At 38.5% G+C, this 24994-nt stretch overlaps 1 protein-coding gene across 4 annotated transcripts in view; it reads right to left on the reverse strand.

The window, feature by feature from the left end:
- The window catches only part of pitpnm2 (phosphatidylinositol transfer protein, membrane-associated 2), a 58008-nt gene that overhangs the window by 12428 nt on the left and 20586 nt on the right, over positions 1-24994 (reverse strand). For 2 of the 4 annotated variants that reach the window (XM_088071192.1, XM_088071194.1), the window contains 13 exons: positions 21110-21335; positions 12846-13060; positions 11391-11512; positions 10335-10568; positions 6001-6339; positions 4986-5081; positions 3241-3345; positions 2438-2502; positions 2078-2125; positions 1109-1199; positions 508-661; positions 223-412; positions 4-123 (listed from right to left, as the gene is read on the reverse strand). In XM_088071192.1, the coding sequence (XP_087927318.1) occupies positions 4-123; positions 223-412; positions 508-661; positions 1109-1199; positions 2078-2125; positions 2438-2502; positions 3241-3345; positions 4986-5081; positions 6001-6339; positions 10335-10568; positions 11391-11512; positions 12846-13060; positions 21110-21187 (1857 nt within the window). In that variant the 5' untranslated portion in view covers positions 21188-21335. Of the gene's footprint in view, positions 1-3; positions 124-222; positions 413-507; positions 662-1108; positions 1200-2077; positions 2126-2437; positions 2503-3240; positions 3346-4985; positions 5082-6000; positions 6340-10334; positions 10569-11390; positions 11513-12845; positions 13061-21109; positions 21336-21424; positions 21504-22422; positions 22681-24994 lie in introns of those variants that run through there. The other 2 variants (XM_088071195.1, XM_088071193.1) reach the window with 2 other exon arrangements.

Consider the following 24994-nt stretch of genomic DNA (forward strand, 5'->3'; position numbering starts at 1 on the left):
TACCTGTACACTGATGGCGCTGCCTCGTCTGCTGCTGTTTTGGCTCTCCGACACCGTCACCGAGCTGCTGCACAGAGCATCAAACCCCAGGATGCCTCCAACACAGTCTCCAATAACACACACCTGCATCAGAGCGCAGACACACGAACACACATGAATCATCCGCACATGAGTCATCAAACCACTGAGGAGAAAACACCAACCTCCAGGTTACACACTGACCTGCCCGTTAAAAGACGCTCCCTCTAGAGACTTGATGAAGTCGCTGTACACCTGATTGGCTCGTAAGATGACGGTTGCCACGGCGTCCTGGTACTGTGGTGCAGATGTCGCCAGAAGAGGCAGAGCAGCCAGAGGGATGTGGTCCTGGCTGCTGGACAGGCAGCTCTCATCGTAGCTGTAGGGGCTGAGACTGCAGAGCGGAGAGGACGTGTGTGTGTTTAACATTCACCGTTTTACAGCAGGTTGTTTAAATACTCGGTTGAATACTAAAGAGTTTTGGCTCACTTGGAGACGAGTGAGAACGCGTCGACACACACAGCGGGACAGGGGACCATCCGGATGGCGATGCGGCCGAGCGCTGCGGGGTAATGGACCCTCATCACCGTCTCGAAGGCTCCGCTCAGCGTGTTCACATCTCCCTGCTTACTGTTCTGTTCACCTGCACACAAACAAAATATAACATTTTTAGGTCGAATCCAAACCTTTTCTGAATCCTATAAAACAATTTGGATTTCTTAACAAGCTGCAAGTCAAAATTTTATGACTCTTAATCAAAGTCAAGAAAAGGTAAACATGAATTTATTTAAACAGCAGAAATTGTGTTTCTTCTCTCTTATCCTGTTTTCCTTCATACACATCCTCAGATTTATCTTGTGACATCTGGAGGACAGACTCTTGGGAACTACTGCTCCACTTCAGAGCTGTAATTATGTGTTTCCTGCTGAAAAGATCTGTCGCCTCTGAATCAAAACATTTGTGATTTTAAATCTGCAATATCTGCATTTTTTTTGGCCACTTGAGTGCAGCGGAAACACGCTGTAAACACAACACTGACGAATCATCTTTAAGATCACTATTTTGCTGCAGGATTTTGTTGTTGTTGTACCAGAGCCAGTGTCCAGAATGTTTCCTCCATGTAGGACCAGGACGAGGACGTGAGTTTTGGACGGCTGGAGACACTGCTGAGACGAACAGTCCTGCATGAGAGAGGACAGGAGGTGGACAGGAAGGAAACAGGGTTAATAGGGATGAAGGAGCGAGCAGGTTACAGGGAAACAGGAAGAGGAGAGAAGAGAAAAAAGAAGAGGAAAAATACTATTGCTGAGAAAAAAATATATGCATTACATGTACGTATTTTTTTTCTTTTGAAAAGTTTTGTGTTGTTTTCATATGTTTTTATTTTATGTTGTGCTTTAAATTTTTTCCTGTTTGTGATTTTTGTGTTTTTAAGTGTAAAGCACATAGCAACAATGGTTTTGATAAGTGCTATATAAGTAAACTTCATTATTATTATTATTATTATGATCTATTTTTTTTTTTTTTCAAATAAATTATATTTCACTGCCAGCTACTCGGATCAAAGAAAAAGTGAGATCAATACTACATACTACACTAAATTTAATTTATTCTAATGTTTTACCTATAATGTGCTCTAATGTGCTTGTGTTTTTTCTGAGTGTAATTTTTGTGTTTTTAAGAAAAGCACTTTGTAACAGTGTTTTTGATAAGTGCTATATAAATAAACTTAATTATTATTATTTGTACATGTTACTGCAAACTACTACTAGCCAAGAAAAAGAGAGATCAACACTTTATTCTTCACTAAATTGAATCTATTCTAATGTTTTGATTTTTCCTATAACGTGCTCTACGGTGTATCCCTAAATGTCTAAATCCACAAAGACTTCTAAAACCAGGGTTGGACATTAACCTTTGTGTCCACTGTGGCTGTGGACCTCAAAATCTGCCAGCCTCTCAGAAGATAACCATTGTTTTTGTGGCTGGTGATTTAGCAGAAACCGGTGCTAATTTCCAACCCTGTCTACAACACAGCCTCTACGGGACTGACACTTACATTTAGTTTTCGGATGCACGGATGTCTCTTCCTTTTTGAGACACGGCGCTGGACACAAAGAACACACAGCATTTATACAAACAAAAAACCCGTGGGCGCCTCAGGGCCGTATTTTAAAGGTGTAAGTGCAGCGACAGGTGCAGAGTCGCCGCTGTGGGTGCTTAATCTTTTACCTCTGATGAAATTAAACTCGGCTGATGGCTGCAGCAGAGTGGATCCTAATTTCACTACACTGTCAGGGTGACTGAAAGCTAATTTAGGAGGGGGAGTGTTATCTAAAAGCTATTTAATGAAGAGTGTCAGTGTGAGAGAGAGAGGGAGAGGCATGAATGAAACGAGAGAAAAGAGGAGAAACTGTACCTCCTCGTGCCGCTCCTCGTTACTCATCACAGCGTACTCGCCGCCCGACTCCTGGTACAAAGTTTCTGTGAAAATAAAAAATTCAGTCAGACACTTATTGATAAAAGACGACTCATAAAAATCAGACCTGCGTTCTCCTTTTTAAGCACAGGATATAATGTGACCTTAAAGGGAAACTTCAGCATTTTTTGTGTCTAAAGCCCTTTTACAAGGGACTAGTATTACCTGGTGTTGTAGTCAAAATTAATATTTTGTACTATTTAATTACGTAATTCACACGGGACTAATTTCATCCCATGACCTCTGAGTTTGCCAAAATATTGTAGGGAATTAACCCTGGAATTTTTACTTTACAAATTACAGACATAGCTCATTTGCATGGGATTTAAAATCATAGAAGTCCTCCGCAAATATTACAAATTACCGCAGGGCCCCAAAAAATACTAGTCCCGCGTAAATACGGTTTAAATGACACATGGAGACAATATTTTTTTTTAATTGGTCCAGTGAAAAATAACAATAATACTAAAAAAACACTCATTTTCAAACAAATTTTCAAATCGATCACCGTCAATTTCTTATTCTTTATTTTGTATTTGTATTTATTTTCTTTTTGCATCTCATGTAAAGCGTCTTAGAGTACTTAAAAAAATGCAATATGAGTCGTAGCTATTATTACTATTATTAGTATTAAACAGAAACAAAAACACGAGATAGAGTCCACATTGAAAAATTCCCCAGTTATCCCTTTTATAATTTAAAGTTAAAATATCTATAAATGTAACTGAGTGAGAGTCACCGACCTTGTGCTTCATCCACCTCTATCGTCTCTATCTTGTCCATCAGATCGTTGGAGCTCCACTTGGTGATCTCCTTGGCAAACATCTCCTCGTTGTCAGAAAAGTCCTCTGCAAGAAACACAGAAAACCTTCGATATAAATAATCTGATGCACTTAAATCAGGTCCGAACAATCTGACAAGACTCAATTTAAACCCCCTTGAAGGTTGTTTTAATGTCTTTGCATGAGTTATTTTTAAATTTGCTTTATAGATAAAATTAAATAAACATGTTTCTAGCAGCTTTTTTGAAGGACAAAACCAATTTACTGCTCATTTAGTCAATATAAAATAGCCCATAATATATCCTCTATAAATCTGATGGTCTGATATTTTTATTAGAAAATCTTGAGGCATTAATTTAAAAGAAATTCACCTGAACTAATGGCACTAAACAAGAAGCCACTCTGGGGAAATGATACAAGTAAATCAGTCAAAATCAGGATCATGTTTGTACGCTGTAAAACCAGAACGAGGCAGGAGGCACCACTGAAATATAATTTATAGCTGTGTTTATAACGTGCTGTAAGGAGGAATAAACAATCCCACAGATGTTCAAGGTGGAAAACTTTCCATGGGATTATCTGGAATAAAACAGGTATGTCGGGGTTGTTTGTCAGTATTCACCATGATGACAAACAAACCTTTATTAGATCATAAGCAGACAAATTTGTAAAACCTTCTCATGGAAATTAAGAAAGAAAATACAATCATTTGATGACTTAAATGCTAATTAACATTGTGGCAGTCACAGGGGGCATTTTACTGCAAAACGAGCTCATTTACTTTTGATACTTTAACTACAATGTACTGCAAGTATGTATTACTTTTACTTAAGTATGGCACTGAATGTATGTATTGCTTAACCCTTTAAAACCTGGAACAACATCACTTTTGCTGCTTTTAAAATGTCTCACACAAGCATTTAAACCTTTGAATCCTGAGCAAATTGGTGTGATTTCTTTGAAAAACATGGAAAAAAGACAATAAGCAACATGGAAAAAAATGTTCCACAAACTGCAAATTGAAAAGCTTGGGAAAAATATATTTATAATCATCATAATTACATATTTAAAATAATGTTATAGAATTATTAGAATTTGAAGGCAATTTTCTTTATTTATTTTGTTTATTAAGGATTTTTTTAAAACTAATTTTCATGAAATTTCGTTGTACTTTTTTCTTGCTAATTTTGGGGTCATTTCTTCCTTTGCTGTTCATCGCCTTCCTTCTATGTTTTTGAAAGAAATCAAGCCAACTCTACTTTGATTTTTAATGGTTTAATTAATTATTTTACTTTGCATTGAACTTCATTGAGCAACGAGAATAAAAAAATCACTCTGAAGCGCCTCAAAAATATAGTATTTTTCTCAAAATAATAACGTTCTTCTCAGGTCTCCTTAACATCTACACAGACTTTCTCTGTATCGGATTTCATTTTTCATTTTCCCCAAATTCTTGATCATAACTCCACTTAGAAAATTGACAGAAATTTACCCTGGACATACTTTTCACAAACACATTCAACAAACCTAATATTGCTTTATAAATGTGAACATTTTCCCCAAATAACCATGTATAATTTTATTTTATATTGAGATTGTGAAAAAATTCCAGTGCTTAACTTCCATTAGAAAATTTAGAAATTTCCGACCCTTTGCAGCCCGTGTTGTAAGTATGAAACGTATCGTGCAGGAAGCGATGATTTTACCGTGAGCATCGAAGAACTCGTCGTCCGTACTGTCCTCTGAGTCTCGCGCGATGCTCTGCATCCTCCACTCTGAAATGCTCTGATGAGACGGGCTCCCTGTGGACACGCAACAGACAAAGAGGACGTGATGTTAAAGGGACAGTTCGTCACTTCTGAGGTGGGCTTGTATGAGGTACTTCTCCATAGTCAGCGTTAGGGATCCTTAATTTTTATTGATAATGACACTAATATCAAAATTCCTTGATGATCAGGTTCTTTATTGATACCACTATTGATACTTTTCTATTATTTGGTGCAAATGTTGGTCAATATGTTTTTACAGAAATGGTTTCGCTTTTATTGCTTAACGAGTGACTGTTAATTTATTGTAAATGTTTTCTTTAAAAAATCTTGGCATCATTAGTTTTAATTATGTATTATAAAATGATTAGCGCTCATGATGGGATGTTAAATAAGTTGTAATTCCATCTTTACTATCCATTTTATATTACTGGGAAAACAAGTTTCCTGATGCAAGACATTATTTTGCAACATAAATTGCATCTTGCCTCTTCGTAGGGCGTAGACAAGTTTCTGGCAGCAAGGTGAAGTCTGAAAATACTCTAAAAATGGCATACACTTAACCCTTTGAAACCCAAGTAAGTTGACTTAATTTCTTTCAAAAACATGAGAGGAAGGCGATGGGAAACTTTACAAGAAATAATCAAAATTAGTAACAAATTATAAAAAAGATTACCTGAGAATTAGTGAACTAATACTGGAAAAAATACTAAAATTAAAACAGATATATCTCCTGTAACATAATTAGAGTATATAATTCTAATATTTACTTTTGGTTATTTTCTAATTTCTCTTTCCTTTTTAAAACATACATTTTCAGGCTGTTTTCTTGTCACTTTTTAACTTTTTTTATGATTTGTTAATTGCCTTTCCTCGTGTTTTTGAAGAAAAGTAAACATGTTTGTTCTGGATGAAGGACAATAAAACGAGGTAAATCGCAGCGTGTCGTCCTCACCGCCTCTCTTGGACGACCTGTTGGAGGATCTCGAGGATGTTGACCACTGCTTGGTGAGCTCCCCTCGTGTCTCCAGTGAATCTCCCAGCTTCCCTCCTCCTCCGTCGGCCTCTGCAGCTGCTCCCACGGCCTCCGCTTCCTGCTCCTGGTCCTGGCTGACGGAGGAGCCGTTGGTCTCTGCCCCCCCCTCTTCGTTCAGGCTGTACTGGGCCATCTTCTTAGCCAGAGCCAGCTGAGTCTCCAGCTCCAGCTGCCTGATGTCCTCGATGGTCAGGCCGTACCACTCGTCCTGCCAGCACCACGCCTGCCGGTGAGCCCGAACCATCACTTTACGCAGACCTGCAGGGACAGAAACAAAGATTCATGGGCATTTTAGTGAAGAACAAATCGTATTTCGCTGACACAAAACAACTAAATGGATTAGTGCGGCCGGAAAATACAGAACGCACTGTCAGAGATTCACAGTTGAGAATGTCAGTTAAAGGTCCTCGGCTGAGGTGTGGGTTTGGTTTCAGACACGAGGAGGAGCACGGTGACGTGAAAGCTGTTCTGCCGAAAAAAAAGAATCCTATTTAACAAATAACGCATCACAGTAAAGAATTTTGAGTTAGGAAATTGAGATAAAGTCCATTTACGTCTCTGACCGAATAATAAAGCATTCAAAAACTGTAATGCAAATGTAAATTTTGCTATTAAAATAATGAAGTTTCCTATTTTGTTGAAATAAAATGTTGTTTTTATAATAAATCTAGTGTTGCAATCTTCATTTTTAGCCAACACAAACCTGGAATAAACTCCAGGATGATGTTAGAAAAGCCTCCACTCTGAATACTTTCAAGACAAAGCTTAAAACTTTTCATTTTTTACACTTTACAACACATACATGTTTACATAATGTTGGAAAACATTCAATTATTGTGTTAGTCCGGCTAAAACTGGTATTTTTTAAAATACTATCATACTAACACCCATTTAATAAATCCTGATTTAATAATTCCTGATCCTGAATGGGATAAACGGTTACAGAGAATGAGTTACGATTGAACTTTTAATGCGACAGGGAATTTTTATAGCTCGTAATACTATTTTTTACCTCGAATGCTCCTGAGTATCACTCTGAAGGGGACACATGGTAGAAATTGGCTCTGAAAAACAGATCTGACAAATAATTTTGGTTTTCTCCTGATACATAATCCTTCTGCTGCACTCAGGTCTCCTGTGCAAAACAAATCTTGATCTCAATGACATTACACGAGCATTATTTATATCGAGAAATACACCCTGAATAAAAACAACACACTGGAGAAATCCCCTGACCCCCTAACACGAGTGACAGGTGATCCATCAAAAGAGATTTCGTTTGAATCGATGTCTTTCGTTTCATGAACTAAACAAGCAGCAGCTGTTATAAAACCTGAACCCTCTGAGCAGATCATGATTAAAACATCCCACCTGGTGATAAAGACAAAATCAACAAACAGAGATAACTACTGAATTAATATCCAGTGGAAATAACCAGCGACACATTAATACAATTTAAGAGGTTTTGTGTTATACGACCGAATGACCCGTCCAACACCATTTATAATAAAAAGATAATGTTATAACTGGTGTGTTGACCCTTTGAAACCTGAAAAAAACTGCCAGGATTTCTTTCAAAAGCATGTTAAGAAGGTAATGAGCAACACTAGAAATTACCCCTGAAATTTGCAACACAAAAACGTACAAAAAATTTAACTGAAAATGAGCAAAAAAAAAGAGGGTAAATTAAAAAACAAAAGAAAATTCCATGACCTGAATAATTGTTCAAAAAAATATAATTTTCTAAATCCGACACAAAAACTTTATTTTAAATTATCTAAATATATCTTTTCATCTTTGCAGCACTTGTCTGCACTCGATTTTTTTTAAAAAACACAGAAGAAATAACCCAACAGTTAGCCAGAAATTATTAAAAAGTACAATTACCTGAAAATTAGAAAAAAAAACAACAAAAAACAGACAAAGAAAAAAGAAAAGGAAAATAAAAAACGAGACAGGGTGGTTAAAAATTAAAATCATTTTTAATTAGGATTTTTTTTCTTTTTTCCCTAGATACGCTTTTTAAAAATCATTTTCTAAATCTACTAATTTCTTGCAATTTGCAGAAAATTTCTAGTCAAGTTGCTCATTTTTCCCCCATGTTTTGAAAAGACGTCAGACCGATTAGCTCTGTGCTCGAAGACATAAATACTTGTGAAAGTCATCTCAACCCAGTGCAAGAAAACCTGACGTTAATCCAGGTTTTAAAGGGTTAATGCAGTGAATATTTCAGAGTAAAAGCCCAGTGAACAGCTTCAGGTGGTATCAGATAAAAACAAAGGAAAACTTCTATAAAGCGTGTGCTTTGAAGCGTCGGTGGATTAAACAGGGACCAAAAAAAACACATTTTGAGGCTGGACGTGTTGATTAGAGCAGCGAGTGAGAATGCCATGAAGATAGAGCAGCTGCTGCTTCATTAGTCTGGAGGTAAACGCGGTGAGCGAGCGAGCGCAGCGTCGCTGTATAAACAGTCTTAAATCACAGCAGAGGAACAGAAACAGCGGCAGGAAATTAATCCAGTCTGTTGTGTTATCTCAGGGAGCCAGACTTCTTCTCCAGCGCTCTCTAAAGGGTTTCTTAAGCGTTTGGTTTATTTGATTTACCTTTCCTCCGACTATTCCTCACGCTCACCTGCTTCTCTCTCAGTATCTTCCCCTCCTCTCTTTTTTTCTGCTCTTTATCAGACAGTTTTCATTAATCAGGGGTTAATCGTTAAAGAGATCTTATTACAGAAACCTCTTCACTTCCAGATCCAGATCTCAACTGTTTGGTAATTAGTGTTGGGACCTGATTTAGGAAAAAAGACATCACAGATAAACAGTTCCTAAATTAAAGTTCCTATCCTAACTTAAGAGAAAAAAGTATCACGCAGTTCTGACTTCCCAAAATCTTAAAGCCTTTGGAAAGGTGGCTTGAAATAGTAAAAATGCACGTATCATATCAAAAATCTGAGTGAAAATAAATGTTAACAATATCCACCGAGGGTCAGAAAAACGAGCGGCAGCGTTAGCTCGAATGCCGTGAAAACACAAAAAACACATCTGAAATGGGGAAGAGCTGCTGAGCGACTGACCGCACAGAAAGATTCGAGCAGTCGGAGCGTTTTTCTTACAGACTGCCGCAAAGAGAGAAAAAGAGAAGCAAACGGATCGCTGCTATTCATAGAAACAAGTAGAAATCAGACCTCGAAACGTGGATTTACGGTTCCCATTTTGTGTTAACTGTACTTAAGTATCAAAAGTAACTTTCTGGCAATAAATGTACTTTTAAGTATCACAATTATCTAAGTAAATTATACATATATTTACATGCGTCAATACTGTAAACTGACTTATTATTAGCTGATTCAATTAAGCATTTTTCTGATTTTCGTTATCAGTTTTGCTTGTTTTTAAATGTGGTGGCTGATTAAAACGTAAAAATGGGAACATTTCCACCAGCAGGTCGGCTCAGTTTGATTTGCATTTTTTAACATTTCCTTTGTAAAACGTTTCTGACAAGCATTTCTCTCGCTGCTGCGTGGTGTGTTTTCCCTGGCGTTTTTTAGGCGCCAGAAAAGTTCAAATATTTTCAACTTTTACACTCAGGCCGCAGAGTCGAACCGCTAATTAATGTCATTTTCAGGCCACGTGCTCGCAGACCTGCTCCACAGGCGCTCCCAGCGGTTTATCCATATGCGTTTCTGAGGTATTTTGGAGCGGCGGCGTCTGTGCGATGCGTCTCAGTGTGATTGCCGCTTTACTGTGAGTTTATTCGGAGCGAGCAACACCTTTGATGTGTAGCTTCTTCAGATTTTGCTCAGTGAAATTACCTGAGTATTCACATGGAAGTCACATGGCTAATTATCAACATATCTTGTCTTTTTTTCAATTGTGTGTCAATACCATATTTATAAAAGTGAGCCTAATAATGTATGAAGATACGTTTAAAAAAACGATGACTGAATCTTGAATCTATCGTTGTTGTGGTGCAACTGACAAACGCGCTTATTCCGGAAAAAGGAGATTTTCAAAGTGAAGTCAGTGACAAAATAAAATATCTCAGATGTTGATTCAAAGATAAAAAGAAAGAGAAAAATGAAGAAACTGCGGGAGAGGTGAATTGGCTGCAAAGACTCTCAAGGACACACACACACACACACACACAAACACACACACACACACACACACACACACACACACACACACACACACACAGACAGACACACACACACACACACACACACACACACACACACCATCTGCCATACCTACCCACGTCGTGAATGAAGCGCTCGATCTTGGACTGCATGCCCCAGTATCTGAACTCCACTTTGCAGAGCTTGTATGCACACATGACGGGACATTCTCCGGGGTTCTGGTTGATCTCCTCGATCCAGTCGTCCGACAGCGGACCCCGTTTGGTTTTTGCCGACTGATACAGTTTGGGGTCTTCTTCCACCAGGTACTCGTGGGGAGGGATGTAGTCCTTCACGATGTCTATGGGGTCTGCAGGGGGGAAGAAATATTATTAATCACACAAAGCTGAAGCAGATGTGAACAGCAGGTGTGAGCAGGACAGATGTCGCCACGTACTGACTGAACACCTGTCTCAAAAGGTGTGTGCGCGAGTTTGTGTATGTGAGTGTGTTTGTGTGTGCGAGAGAGTTTTATGTAACAACTCCCTGCAGGGAAAGTGTCTGCACATTTTACCTGCACCCCAGTGAATTTTAGTATTCAGAGGCTCAACACGAGCTCTTACACTCTCAGTCTGTGTCCCGGCTCGTCACACTGTCTGTGTTTTACTGAAAATGATGCAAATTTGACTTCTCATCTGGCTATCCATTAACCCTTTAACACTGGATCAATATTAGTTTTCTTGTGCTGCATTCAGACGCCTTTCACAAGCATTTAAACCTATGAGGTATATTATTTAGAAAAAAAAACAGTCAGCAAATTGGCATGGAATGTTCTGCAAAAATTAAATTAAATTAAATTAAAAAAGTAATTAAAAAAGTTTTAAAAAAATGGAAAATGTATCATTATAATTATACATTTAAAATTAGGTAACAGAAAATATATTATTATTATTATTATTATTATTATTATTATTATTATTATTAATTTTATTTTATATTATTTTCAGATTGTTTCCTGTTCTGATGTCTTTTTTGTGCTGTGGGAAAATTTTCTTGTAAATTTTAAGTATTTTCTTGTTTGTTGCCTTTTTCATGTTTATGTGAGAAATCTGGCTTCAAAGGGTTAAAAAAGAGGACTTTTTATGATGGTAGCAGAGGGTGTGTTCTTTTGTGTCCGTCACGACTGGCTTACCTACTGTCCTCTGTCTCTTTTCAGCAGAGGACATGTTGAAGACGTCCGCTTGATTTCCAGTGTCTGGTTTATAATATGTTTCGATGTCTATCGAGAATTTCTCTACAAAGGGACACGTGTACCTGAGAAACACAAGAGAAACACAAGAGAAACACAAGAGAAACACAAGAGAAACAGTTGTTACTGTCATAAACTGTAAATAACCAAACATCCACTGCTTTATGGATTATTACAGATTATATTTTAATGAACATATCATCTGTCACTCTAAACACAAATCCTACACAGTGTATACTTAGCATGTATACATGCATAATGTACAAAAAGTATCCAGTACAAGTATATATCCATTCAGTATTCATTTCTTTGCACTATTCGTATAGTTCACAACTTAAAAAGCACTTGATTTTCATATAGACATTTTTTTTCATTATAATTTTTTAGATTAATTTTTATTAGAGCTTTAGAGCTTGTATACAGTATATGTCTTGTAACTTTAACATTAAATCTGTTATTTTATTAGTATTATAAATATTATTTTTAGGGATGCACGATAATTATCGGACCAATAATTATTATTTTTCGGTATTATTTTTGAACAATTCAAGTTGACATAAGAAGAGGGGAAAAAAAAAAAAAATCCCAGCTTTTTGTCTGAAATGTCATTTTTTTGAGGAAAATGCACAAATTAAATTAATCTATACTCACCACATCTCAGCCTTTCATGCCCTCAGGTAATGAAAAATAAGCAATAAGAAATTATCGGCATGTTATCGGTCACGAGAAGCTGGAAATGTTCTGTTTATCTGTATTGGTTGAAAAAATAATTATCATGCATCACTGATTATTTTGAATGTACACTCGAGGATTGTGTAGGGGAGTTGGGCGATGATAAGGGGGAAATGGAAGAAAAGGTAGATGTGGGTTCTACTGCTAATGTTATTGTATGAAAAATTCAATAAAAATCTTAACGGAAAAAAAAAGAAGTAGGATTTATGTCCCCCAGAGCACCTTCTTTCATTACTTTGGCAGTTTATGGTAAGAAAATATTAAATAGTTGAAGAATTTCAGTAAGCTGAGACAATGTGGTCTATTAATCCACAAGTTAATTCATCCGGAGGATATAAAAAAGTTGATTATTCAGCTGAAATTGTTCCAAATAAAAAAAGAAATGGCCCCATCAGCAATATCTACTGAGTGTTATTTTATTAATTCATGAATCTTATGAATCTAGAAGCTGTAAAATGAAAACCATTAACAGCTTTTTATTACCAAGAGTTCAGTCTTTGTACTTTAAATAATGCCACCTGCCTGAAATCACTTTATGTGATGTACGCTTAACAAATGTTTTAGGTCGAGGATGATTTTAGTGTCTGAGCTCTTCTGTTAATATCTTCTCATCCAAATGAGCGTTCATCATTTTTAATACGAGTGTGATGAGTCACTGAGTCTCACCGGGTTCGGGTGTAGGGGTAGGCGTTCCAGGACTCCTCCTCCACTCGGAGAGCAGCTTGAGGCAGGATGGCACAGAACCAGGACGGGATGTGTTTGCCGATGTGGTAGACTTTGTGCGTGTACTGACCCGAGCCGCCGGGGCCGTCCTCGTAAGGCTTGTTCTCCAGGATCTCCACCCCGCTGCCCTCGCCACAGCTCTCCTCTCTGCTCTTTTTCTGCAAGACGGCAGAGAGGTGACAGGACACAGTGAGGAGGAGGAGTTACTTAAAGTCATCGAAAACCAAAGCAATATGATATTTTGCATTTGGTTATATTACTTCACAGGTGGAGGTTTGGTGGTCAGGTAAAGACGAGACAATGAAATCAGCGGCTCTTCAACCCAGACTGCAAAGAAACTATTCCCTGCATGTACTTACGTCTATGTTGTATTGATTATTGTGTTTTATTAAAGAAAACAATAGAAACCCTCAGTGCGACCTCACACATACATACATGTACATGAATTTTCTTTTTGTTTACATGTAAATATTCTCTTTCTGCTTTTCTCAGCAAGTGTCCTCCATGTTCTAGGTGGTTGGTGAAGTTGTTCAAAAAAGGAAATGTCAGTCTGACTACACGCCCATTGTATTTCTTGTATGGCAACATTTCCAAATAAAGATTTTTTTTTGTTTTTAAAGAAATGCTTTGCACTGGAAAAAAAGATCACATTTATTTCCCTCGACAGAGACCTGAAACTCTGATAATTAAGGAACGAGAAGGAACAAAAACTTTGTTTATTCAGTTTAAGAACCGTTTTTAGTTTTTGTTTAAAAAGCAAATAATTCCCATTCCCCATTTTTATGTTTAAAAAGAGGACACATATTTCAAAAATTAATAAGAGCCTCAATGGTTAATTGGGCACCGTTTGTACTGTAACTTGTGTATATAAAATCTGGACAATGACAGGTGTTTTAGCAGCAGGTGTTTTACTGAATATGAGCAACATTTTTACAACCCCTCACTCTGATTAGAGAGTTTATTGAGTAAATCAAACTGAAACCCCCTCATTCCCAGTTATTTTGTCAAAAGTGGGTTTGAGAGATGATTCAGTGCAAAATCAGCCACTGCGAGCATCGAGTCATCCAGCCGCGGTCGCCTGACATCACACATCCTCCCGCCTTTCCTGTAACTTTAAATTAAACCCCTGAGACCCTTACACAGCGCTCCTGTCTCTGACTCGCGGTGGTGTCCAACCTTGTGAAATCCCTCAGAGAGCTGGACGGATGACGCAGCAGAGGCAGAGTGATGAGCTGGAAAGAAAACAGTTGCCACGTGGAAAAATAAAGAAGAGACTCACATCGTCCAGATTCCTCCACAGCTCATTTTGCCTCTTATTCTCCTCCCCTCCTTCTGCGTTAAATTATCTTAACTCTGTTAAGAGCTTATTTTTTTCAGAGGAGTTCAGGGGTCTCGCTGCGTAGAGGATTTGAAATCAGTAGTTTCTCTTTCTCCTCATCATGTGACCTCTGATAAAAGGCAGCAGATGGTCTGACCCTACAGATCTTTTAAGACTGAGCTGTGCATTAACAGCACGTTGTGGATTAAAGCATCAGTTTGTGTTTAAAAACACACTTCATCTTCTTACAGGCTCTTCATGTAGACCGGATCACCCACTGTTTATATGGCTGGTAAAATATATTAACACTTAGGGACTGTTTGGTGCATTTTACTCACTTTTTACTCATGTTGCAAACCAATGCTGCAAATCTTTGTCATATCCCAGACTATGACAATAAAAAAATAAATAAATAAACCCAAAGAAAGAAAAAGAAAAAGAAAATTCTACTTTGCATGTAGTATACTAAGGAAAAGAATCATTAAAATCATTTTTTGTTGTTTTTTCAATCTAAATACATGGTAGCATTATGACAAAAATCTGGCATTTAAAGGGTTAAAATTCTGAAATTTAATTAATATTTGATATAAATGATTAAGACTGATGTTGGTTAAAAATTAAACTCAATGAAAGTAGAAAATAATATTAATGCATAATATTTTTTTAAAGCTTGATTTTTTTTAAAAAAGTGCATTTTGTGCGCAGAGCAATACGAGTGTGTGTAATATTACAGCGGGCCCTGAAGGGTTAAGCTGCCTTCATACAAATACACACTGATAAAGGAGCGGTTACTTTGAGCGGAAATAATCAGTTAAAACGTGTTTGTTTCAGCCCAACATCTCAACCACAATAAATACTTTTGACAAAATATGAATTGCACTGTAGTTTTAATCACTTTATTAAATCTTTGTTTACACAGACTGCTGAGTTTTTATCTTTCTGCTGAGTCAGTCAGATGATCGTACTGTACAAAGTGTATCCTGGTGTCAAAGTGGTGATTGAAAAGCTTTTTTATCCCGTCCATTGTAATGTGCTGCGGGTCGAGGAACAGCACTGCGTGAATACAAATCATCGCGATCATTATTAACAGCAAGAGCGGGGCGCTCGGGGTCAACAATGAGAGCTCTGATTGAACACGGAGCTCTCTCTCCTCGAGACTTTAGGGAGGTGATATCAGTAATGAAGGTCAGAGGAGGCAAACAGCTGGAAAATTGCTGTAATCTAGCAGGTAATGTAATTTAGGTGAGGAGCTAAGGGCCCTAAATTACCCTCCTCGTGTCTGCTGCAGCACAGGAGAGAGGATCTGCATTAATGACACACGTCTTAGAGCTACACAGCCATCTGTACAGCGTTTCTCCAGCGACTTTCAGGAGCTTCATGAATCTTAATGAAAACAACTGACACAAACAACAGTCACAGACGCCCAAGACTTTAGACTTGAACTTAAAGATGCAGTCAGCAGTTTTAATACATGCACCTCATATTAATACGACCTTCTCCCCCCTGTCTGCTGCTTTACTTAAAAACAAGCGCCATGTGCAACAGCAGCGGGAGCTTTTCCAAACCTAAAGATGCTGCGTCTGCTGCTGATGTGTGCATTTTCTGGTGTTTGACCGTCATCAAAATTCAACAACCACACATGCACAGACACAAGGCGGGTTTCAATTACAGATCTGTGCAAAACTTAAGCCATGTTCTCTAAATGTCATAAATCTCAGTTTTGAGATGTCTGCATTTGTACTGAGTGATGCTATGCGACTTCTCCTCTGGCGATAACACTCCAAGAAGCATGGCGACGGTTGTTCAAAACATCAGCAGCTTTATTTCTATTGCAGCTTTGCACTAGCCGACATTATTTCCAATCAAAGGCGACGTAGGTGTGTTATGGGAGCATTAATATAAAGGCAAGCCCCTCATACGTGGGAGCGGCCACATATGAGGGATTTCTGGGAGCTGGTAGTCCACAATTTCACAGAGGAATTGTGGATTCAAAACTTACAGATGATTCGCTCAACTTTTGAAGAGTTATGCAATAACAGCTCTTGTAGCTCCTGCGGCATCATGAGGGAGCCAGTTCCCTCAGACAAGTGCATAGCCATAGCATCACGTGACCTAGAAAAGCCAAAAAAAAGTGTTTCCAGTGCAGATTTGCCGAATATGTTTTTTTCAAAGCCATCACACAGAGAGGGAGTTTTGTGGGGTTAACAGAAAGCAACAAGTCTCTCTGTCGGATTTAAAACTACTGTGTGTGGGGGAGGCTGCCAGGTTGCATGTAAACACCAGCATGCAGATACAGAGAGCTCTTGTTGGTCTCATGTGAACGTGGTGCCCACACTAGAGGCTACAGGCTACAACAAGGCTAAAAACCTGACGCCAGTGACGTTTTTCAAAACAACTTGGAACGTCAAGGCTTCAGGACACTTGGATTACTCTGCATGAGCAGTATAGAGACTTTTGTGGTTTTCTTTTGTATTTTTTTCAGTGTTTGAATCCTGTACAGCATTTGCTTCAATTGTTTTATTCATTATTTCACAGTTCTGTGTTTTCCAAATAATCTCTGTAAAACTTCCTCAGAAGTTTCCTGGAAAAGACTCTTTATTTTGGTACTAATTATCAAAGAGTCAGTCTAATTGTTAGCGTAACCTAAAAAATCTTTAAGTCGGTGCACAGCAAGTCAGCTGAACATGCAGTCCACATTTAATTTGACATACACAAAAAATAAGTTATAAATATTAAATCAATAATTAATCATTACTTATTTGGGTTTAAATCATCTTGTTCTTTCTTATTAATCCTGCAATTATGACCATACAAAATTATGTCTTCCCAGGGATCTTTTTCAGCAACCACTGCAACATTTTTAGGAAAATAGGTCTTGTAGTCCTTGAATGTACTAAAAAACAGTGATGTGATGTGACTACCAAACATCTACATGAGGAAAAATGAGTCAGAAAAGCAGAGAGAGGCACTTAACCACTTGAAACAAGGACACAAACTGTTCAAGAGAGAGAAGCCTGAGAGAACAAAAGCGCAGAGAAAAAGAGCCTCGGCCAATTTGCAAAAAGGGAGAAGAAAGTTTGAGTATCTGACAGGAAAAGAAAATCGAGGAGAAGAAGTGAAGGGAAACGGAGCCCGTGTACAATCTAAGGAGTGCGACTGGCTTTGTGCAGACACTCGGTGGAATTATAATGGGTCTGGCTTTGCTGTTGGTCTCGCTTCTGCCGGGCTGAGCTGTCCCTGAATAATTTATGTGACACAGCAAGGTTAGCATAAACCGGGGGTGCACAGCTGCCCTCCTCAGGCGTCCGTACGGTCCTAATGGAGCCACAGCAGAACCTCATGCATCAAAACGTTATCACGGGCCGCTCAGACGTTTCATACGCCCCACATCAGCTGTGCTGCCATTTTTCAAATTCTGAGCTCGCTTTAAGTTTGGAACTGGCAACAGACAACGGCCATGCATCAAACTGTCACTTCAATGTTTAAATAAAACTGCAAATGCAATGAAAACGCCAGTTTTTCCCAAAGAATTAGAATCTATGTGTGGCTGTTGCTGAAAACGAGCAAACTTTTATCAGAAGTGTCCCCTCTTTAAATTTGGACGTTTTTGCAGGTTTGGGAACACATCCGTGGCAGGGCTGGTGTAAAATAAGTCATGATATTTTTTAAGATATATCGTGATTCACAATATATATATATAGTATTTTTAAATGTCCTCTAAACCACTCTTAACTAATAAAATACGAAATTATTAAATGAACTACAGTTACAAATAAAGTAGCTACTGCCATAAAATAAAGTTACATAAACTACTGTTATAATTATGTTGAATAAAATACTGTTATAATGTAAATAATTAAAGTATAAAGTTAAATAAAGTACTGTGATAAATAAATCAAAGCAGAACCCATTGTGCTTTTATTTTGAAGGACCCGGCTCATCTCAGGCTAGAAGTGTTGATGTTTTTGTTTTGGACTCAAAGCTTAAAGCGATAGTATAAAGTTAAAATGTAAACTAAGGATTCATCCACTGAGAGCTGGAAACAAACTAACAGCTCTCCAGTTCATTTATTGCAAAGATTTACAAGTCGCACTGGTGCTCCGTGTTTGCACAATGTGACTATATAGTTGCGATTGGAGCTCTGCAAAAGGCCTGCTTTTTGTGTGTGTGTCTGTGAGAAGCAGAGAGCCAAGAGAGAAAAACAAAATGCAGAAGCAAGTCTCATGATAGTGGCTAAAAAAAACTAGACAATTTATATTTGTTATTCAGGATAAAGTCCTTTTATATATCACACGTGGAACAAGTTGCGATGCACTGAGTATATTCGTAAATTCACACACCCCTAGCTCTGTGTCTGCCTTTTCATACCCAAACCACGTCCAAACGACGGAAGGAGCCCCTCTTTTGGGTTCGAGCTCCTTGTTTTGGGAGGTTGATCAGTGTAAATGTCCAAAGAAAGCTCCTAAAACCCAAATAATACCGGCATAACATGTCTTAATAAAAAAATGCTTCCCTCAGAACAAGGCCAAAGAGAATATAGTCATATCTGTAATTATTGCAAAAAATGAGTGTGTGTGTGTGTTTGTGTAGACGTAGTCAGTGTGGCTCACTGTTAGTGGCGTCCATGTTAGTGTTTCCAAACTATGAGTTCATTTAAAGTTTAAAATCTATGACATCATATTGCTGTTTTTGTGTCCGCCTCTCCGAATCTGTTTCCAGTAATTCAGAGTGAGACATGTCATGTTAAAGTCGACTGCACCATCACGTCTGTCCTCCCTCAACTGTCTCTCTCTCTCTGCTCTTTTCCGCCCATATCACAAACAAATGATGGCAGCGGCTGCCATGCTGCAGCTGATGTCACCAGTTACCATGGCAACCGGCACTCAGCTGTGACGCTCAGCAAGAAGAGGAGGGGTCCAGCACTCTGTGTGTGTGTGTGCGTGTGTGTGTGTGTGTGTGTGTGTGTGTGTATACATGAAAAGCTGATATTCAGGTTTGTTGAGGGTATTTTTTTTACTTTTCCTCACCATTTTTCTACATTTGCATAAATTTGACCATGAGTGTAAGTTTAGATCCATATTCTTTGTATACGTTTACAATCTTTCTATAATTGTGTCAAACCCTAATTGTCTTCACTGTAATTATGTTGGTGAATCTGTACCAACAGCATCTGCTGCAGTCTGTCTGTTCTAAGTCTGTTGAGATTTATTAATTTTTTTCTCCTCTGGTGAAAAACATTTCTAGTATGCACGGTGTCATATGCTGAATCAGCCTGTTTTAATTCTCAACTTGTAAAACTTGGTCAGTGATTTTGGTGTCAGACACCTTTCGCTGTGCCAGTTTACACCTTTTGTGGTGGTGTGCTTCCCTGCCGGACAAGGTCAGTTTATAACACTGCTGGATGGCACATTTTGGCAGCAAAGCAATATAAGGAGCTGTAAAATCACTGAGCAGGAGGTGCAGTGGTTGGGTCCAACAAACCCTGGACTTTCACCCAGGAGCCCGCTGTTTGTTTCCTTACATGATCGCACAGCTGACAGGTACAGTGGTTTGTTGACATGATGATACAGAAGCACATATTAAATGGATTCAATTTCGACAGGCCTACAAATTTGCAGAGAGAAATATTTTTACCGGACATTGTGACCGGAGAGAACTAAATATGTCGGACTTCAGTAGATAGTCATGGTAAAAAGCTCAATAATGGAAAGCATAAACACAGCAGGGCTGCTGATAAAGCTGCTTGCTGTGTGAGAGACAGAGACAGAGACAGAGAGAGACAAGAGACAGTGGAAGCTGGATTTTTAGCACAATATTTCTGTAATTTAATTATAACTTTTTCCCTTTATGACCCGCCCGACCCAGGGTGTGGGCTGTGGGTCAGCCTGCGCAAGTAGATGGAGGACCGGATATCATTTGAGTGGACTAGAGCTGGATGATAAAATTAGATGGGTCCGGCAGAGAACAGTACTGGTAGATGACATTACAGTTAAAAGTTAAAATATTTTAACTTTGTGATGTTGTGTAGCTCCCTCAAACAAGCAGAAAAACACAGGTGATCTGGACAACTACTGGACATTACCAGGGGTGGATGGAGCTGCATTACTAGTACTGAGTAAAAATGTACTTTTTAAGATCTTAATCTCTACTAGAGTATATTATCGCCTTCTTTTTCATCTAACCTGCTCTAAATGCAAAGACTGAGCGTTGGTGGAAGATCAGCTCAACTACAGATGCCAGGTTGCAGCTGCCTTAAAGACAAAGCAGCCCCAGCTGACCTCGCTGAAATAATGACAGAGCAAAACTAACAACAAGAGGCAGCTTCCAATATCAAAAATAAATAATTTCTATAAGCAACAACCGGAATTATCATAATGATTAAATCGTCACTTTCTTGTAATATAATATGCATAATTTAACTCAATTATTTATATGCTCTTTCAATTATAAAAAACACACTAAACTTTAATGCTTTCTTGATTCATGGCCAAAAAAAAAGTATTCTTTTTTATGTCTGTTTTATGTTTTTTTATTTTTGAATGTGTGTATGTGTGTGTGTGTGTGTGTGTGTGTGTGTATTTTTGCACAAAATTATTAAATGAAACACAATCCACGGGCATATGGAGCACCATCTGGTCTGCAGAGCAACGCTGCCCCGTGACCCTTTGACCACGTTCTTCGCCGCTCTTGTTCTGGTACAGTATGACACGTTGACACTTTAAACTCCTGACCTCCACCTTGTGCCTGCCCCCCCCGAGCTCTAAAGAAAATACTCCAGATTAACAACTTCTTTGCAAAACCCTCAAGTAAACTCTTTACGGTAAAATAAACTGCTTTTTCTCTCTCCGTTACAGTGTGTGATTTTGTTGTTGAGTAAAAAACTACTCACCTGGATCATGTAGAGCTGAGCAATGCGGTACTCCTCCACGCTCATTGGCATGGGGATGCGATACTCCTTGATCAGCATGGTTGTGCTTGAGTTGAGCCACGCGCGTGTGTGTGTATGTGTGTCCAGAGGGGAAGGAGTGTAAAGAGGGTAGACGCTCCTCTCGGTCGGCTTCGCTACCCGAGCAGCATGTTCAAACAGCGAGGACGGGAGTCATCGTTATTCACGCCTGAGAGAGGAGACAAGAAAACAGACTCTCAGTGGGACCGGAAAAAGGCGTTAAGAATATGTAGATTTTTAGCTTCCAGCGTTACTTACAAACCAGAGGAGGAGTTAGCATGTTTGTCTGAAGGATTAAAGCCCCCGTACACAAGCCAACACTTCCTGTGTGTGTGTGTCCTGCTGCCCTCCTACAGATCTATTACAAGGTAATCCACTGACCTAGCAACATCCCTGAAATCCCCCAGCAACCTAAATCCCAACTCTGTCTACACACTGAAGAGTCAGCCAAGACGCGGACACGTAGCCCTTAAATTCAGGTACTTTATAGTGTTATTTTACACTTCTACTCACTCACCACTTTATTTTACACTTTTTTACTCCTCCACGTTATTTTACACTTCTACTCCGCCACATTTTAAACAACGTTTATTCTCAGTTTCAAATATAAACAATCCTGTTTATGTAACAAGCTACTGACACATGAATTCAACCTTCCTCCCATTACGCATGCATGTTCTGCAAAATAATTTTAAGCAGCAAAACTGAAAAATATAGTTATAAACTTGAAAGAAAACACAGAACTAAACCTCAAGCTTCTGAAATAATCAATGACGTTACGCCAATCCTCGTACGAAAATGTGCACAGCATCTCTCTTAACGGGGAGTCAGACAGCAGCTCTGCTCAGCTCTCTGCTACGTTCGCATTTTACAGAATGAAATCAATGTTCCCCTCATCAATAATTTAATAATTATTTCACCAACTGCAACTAGTAGTGGGGGCAAAATTGATACAGCATAATACTGCAATACTTTTGTGTGGCAATACTGTATCATTACAGTATTGATTTTTTAATAATATAAATTTAATATTAATTTATTTAAAATGCTGTAAAATTCAATTTGCTTTCTTTTTTCAAGTTAAAACACCTATTTATAGAGCTTTTTTTAAACAGGACTTGACATAAGTTAAAAAACAAAATAGCTTTGTTTGTTTTGTTTCAAGAAAATTAGTTTTTAAGACTTAAAGAACACTTAGCTGTTAATACTTCTGTACTTTTAAGTATTATTTTGAATGCATGGCTTTAACTACTTACTCAAATAAAGGATCTGAATACGTCTTTCACCACTGATCCTCTAATCTCTGCATCCATTGGGAAAACAGTATTAAGGGGCTTGGCTCACCCACCCTTTTTTCCAAAATCAACACCCGTCCATCCGAACAGCAGTGACAGTCTGTGATCCGTCACACACTAACAAGCAGACAGCAGTGACTTCAGGAGGGTGACATGACAATGGCCACTTAATCTCAGACAGATTAGACTGTAAATCTGATGCTGTTAACATGTGAGACAGAAGAAGAGGAGCTGAAATGTCAAATGAAAAGTGTCCGCTGTGTGTGTGTGTGTGTGTGTGTGTGTGTGTGTGTGTGTGTGTGTGTGTGTGTGTGTAAAGGTTGTGTCACATAGTCTATCCATCTGTGCATGATCAGGTTACGCATGTTTGGTCAAACTGCAGCAGCAGATGAACCGTAGAGGTCAGGAAGTACAGTATGACACTGAAAGTAGCCTGAAGGCTCTTTCTGCTAACAACACGTGGCGTGATGAGCTTTTCAATATTTTATTAACATTTTAAATTTCAGCTAATCTAGCTAACAGTGGAATCACATCCCGTCACCTGACGCCCTGCAGCGCAAAAATATTTTTCCCTTTGACTGACCCGGCAAAAAAAATCATCTATAAATCAGTTAAAATCATTTTTTTGAATGTCAAAACCTCTGCAAAATGACTTGTTTCTCCATCAGGATTTAAGCCATTTGGTCTGATAACATTTGGAAAGTCTGGACGAGCCACAAGATTGTATCATTTTATCCTCAGTCAAGTTAGAAAAGTGCTAAACCGGAAGTAGCCCGCTCAGTCGGTTGGAGGTTTTAGTGCGCCTGCTCTAAGGGCCACACAGTTTGGAAGTAGTGTCGATCATATGGGTAATCTTATTCAAGGCAGCTTTCATAAGAATAAACCCAGCCCCGCTTCCAACACTGTATCCAGTTCTCTGTATAAATCCACGATTCGGGCTCCAAAATAACAAGAGGGTGAAAAATGCAAACATGGCTTCAATACTTTTTCCCATTGACTGAGAGGCTGCACGGACATTGATAAATAAGTCGACATCCATGGTCCATACAGTCACAATGTTGAACCTTTGAAGTTACACTGGACACTTATTAATCTGCTCCTGTGGAGCTTGAATGTGCATAGGTACAAGTCATGCTGTGCACAGATTAATGTCAACTGTTATGTGTTTCTGTCATGTAACAGTCCTCAACAAACTAATGGGTACCGTCATGCTGACTGTTTATACTCTTTATACAGTCTACATGTACAAACCATTAGAGGTCGACCGGTATTGGATTTTTAAAGGCCAATACAATAACGAAAGTTTGGCGGAGGGCAGAGCCGATAGACAATTAATGGACCAATACTAATGAAAGCTGCACAGCCAATTATAAATCAGTCGACCGCTATAATTCATGCAGTCACAATTTTGAAAAATGAAGGACAGAAGACAAAAAAATGCCAGTTTTTGCTGAATATATAGTCAATTGATGATTATCCAAAACTGAACTAAGGGAAAAAGACAATCCTGTTACCAATATATAAATTCAATTATACTATACACAAAAGCTTTAATTGTGGAATTTGAGCTGTTCAATATTGTTGAAGGGGATCGACTGTAGGGTTTACATAAGTGAAATATCTCAAAAGTATCATTTTAAAGTAAATCTGGCCTTCAAACCACATTAAAATCAAAAATCAACAAGAATAAACTCCAAATCACAGAGCAGCTCTTTAAATCCCTCGATGCCCGCAATAAACAGCAGCTACAGGTATTAAAACTGCAGCGCTCTGTCTCAACCGCGACTGAAGATTCAGATCTGAGCTGCTCTCCAGAGGCTGTAACGTACGACCTCATTTACTGAGCTGAGGCAGTTTGTGCTCAGATACAATTACAGCGGGGAAATGGAGTGGTGTTTCTCTCTGAATCCTGCAAAGAATAAGTCCTTGACCGACAGAAGAACTGCTATATATAGACACAGTAATCCCCATAAAGCAGAATGTGAGACAGAGACAGATGGAAACTGACACATTAACAGACAGACAGATTGACATGCATGGAGACGCAGCCTTTTGTCTTTTATTTGCCTCCATCAGCTCAGTGAGCTGTGAGTCAGCACATCAAATACAGCAGCCGGCATCCACTAAAAAGATCAACTGAGAGAATAAACGAGAGGACGACTGCTCAACAGCAAGACGTTATGATGTTTGTTATGAGGATGTAGAGCTCATTACTAGAAAATGTTACTACAAAAAACATCTGTTTCATATATTTGATATCTTTAGGTTTTGCGCTGTTGGTCAGACAAAAAAAGACACATGAAATCGCCACATTGGACGAATTGAAACTGCTTTTAGTGTGCCAGTCTGCAACATTTTAAAAAACCTGCCAGTTTCCACCAATGAGACTTGACATGACAAGACATCATCTGCAGCAACAATTCTCTGTAATTATTCTAACTCCCCACTTTTCAGGTGCAAGTGACGACATTTTGACATTTTGACATTTTGACTTGATGAAAATAGATGTAAGAATGGACACTTTTTTTTTAAC

The sequence above is a fragment of the Plectropomus leopardus genome, chromosome 20 (genome assembly GCF_026936395.1).
Source record: "Plectropomus leopardus strain MGB_pleo_1.0 chromosome 20, ASM2693639v1, whole genome shotgun sequence".
NCBI classification, from domain to species: domain Eukaryota; kingdom Metazoa; phylum Chordata; class Actinopteri; order Perciformes; family Serranidae; genus Plectropomus; species Plectropomus leopardus.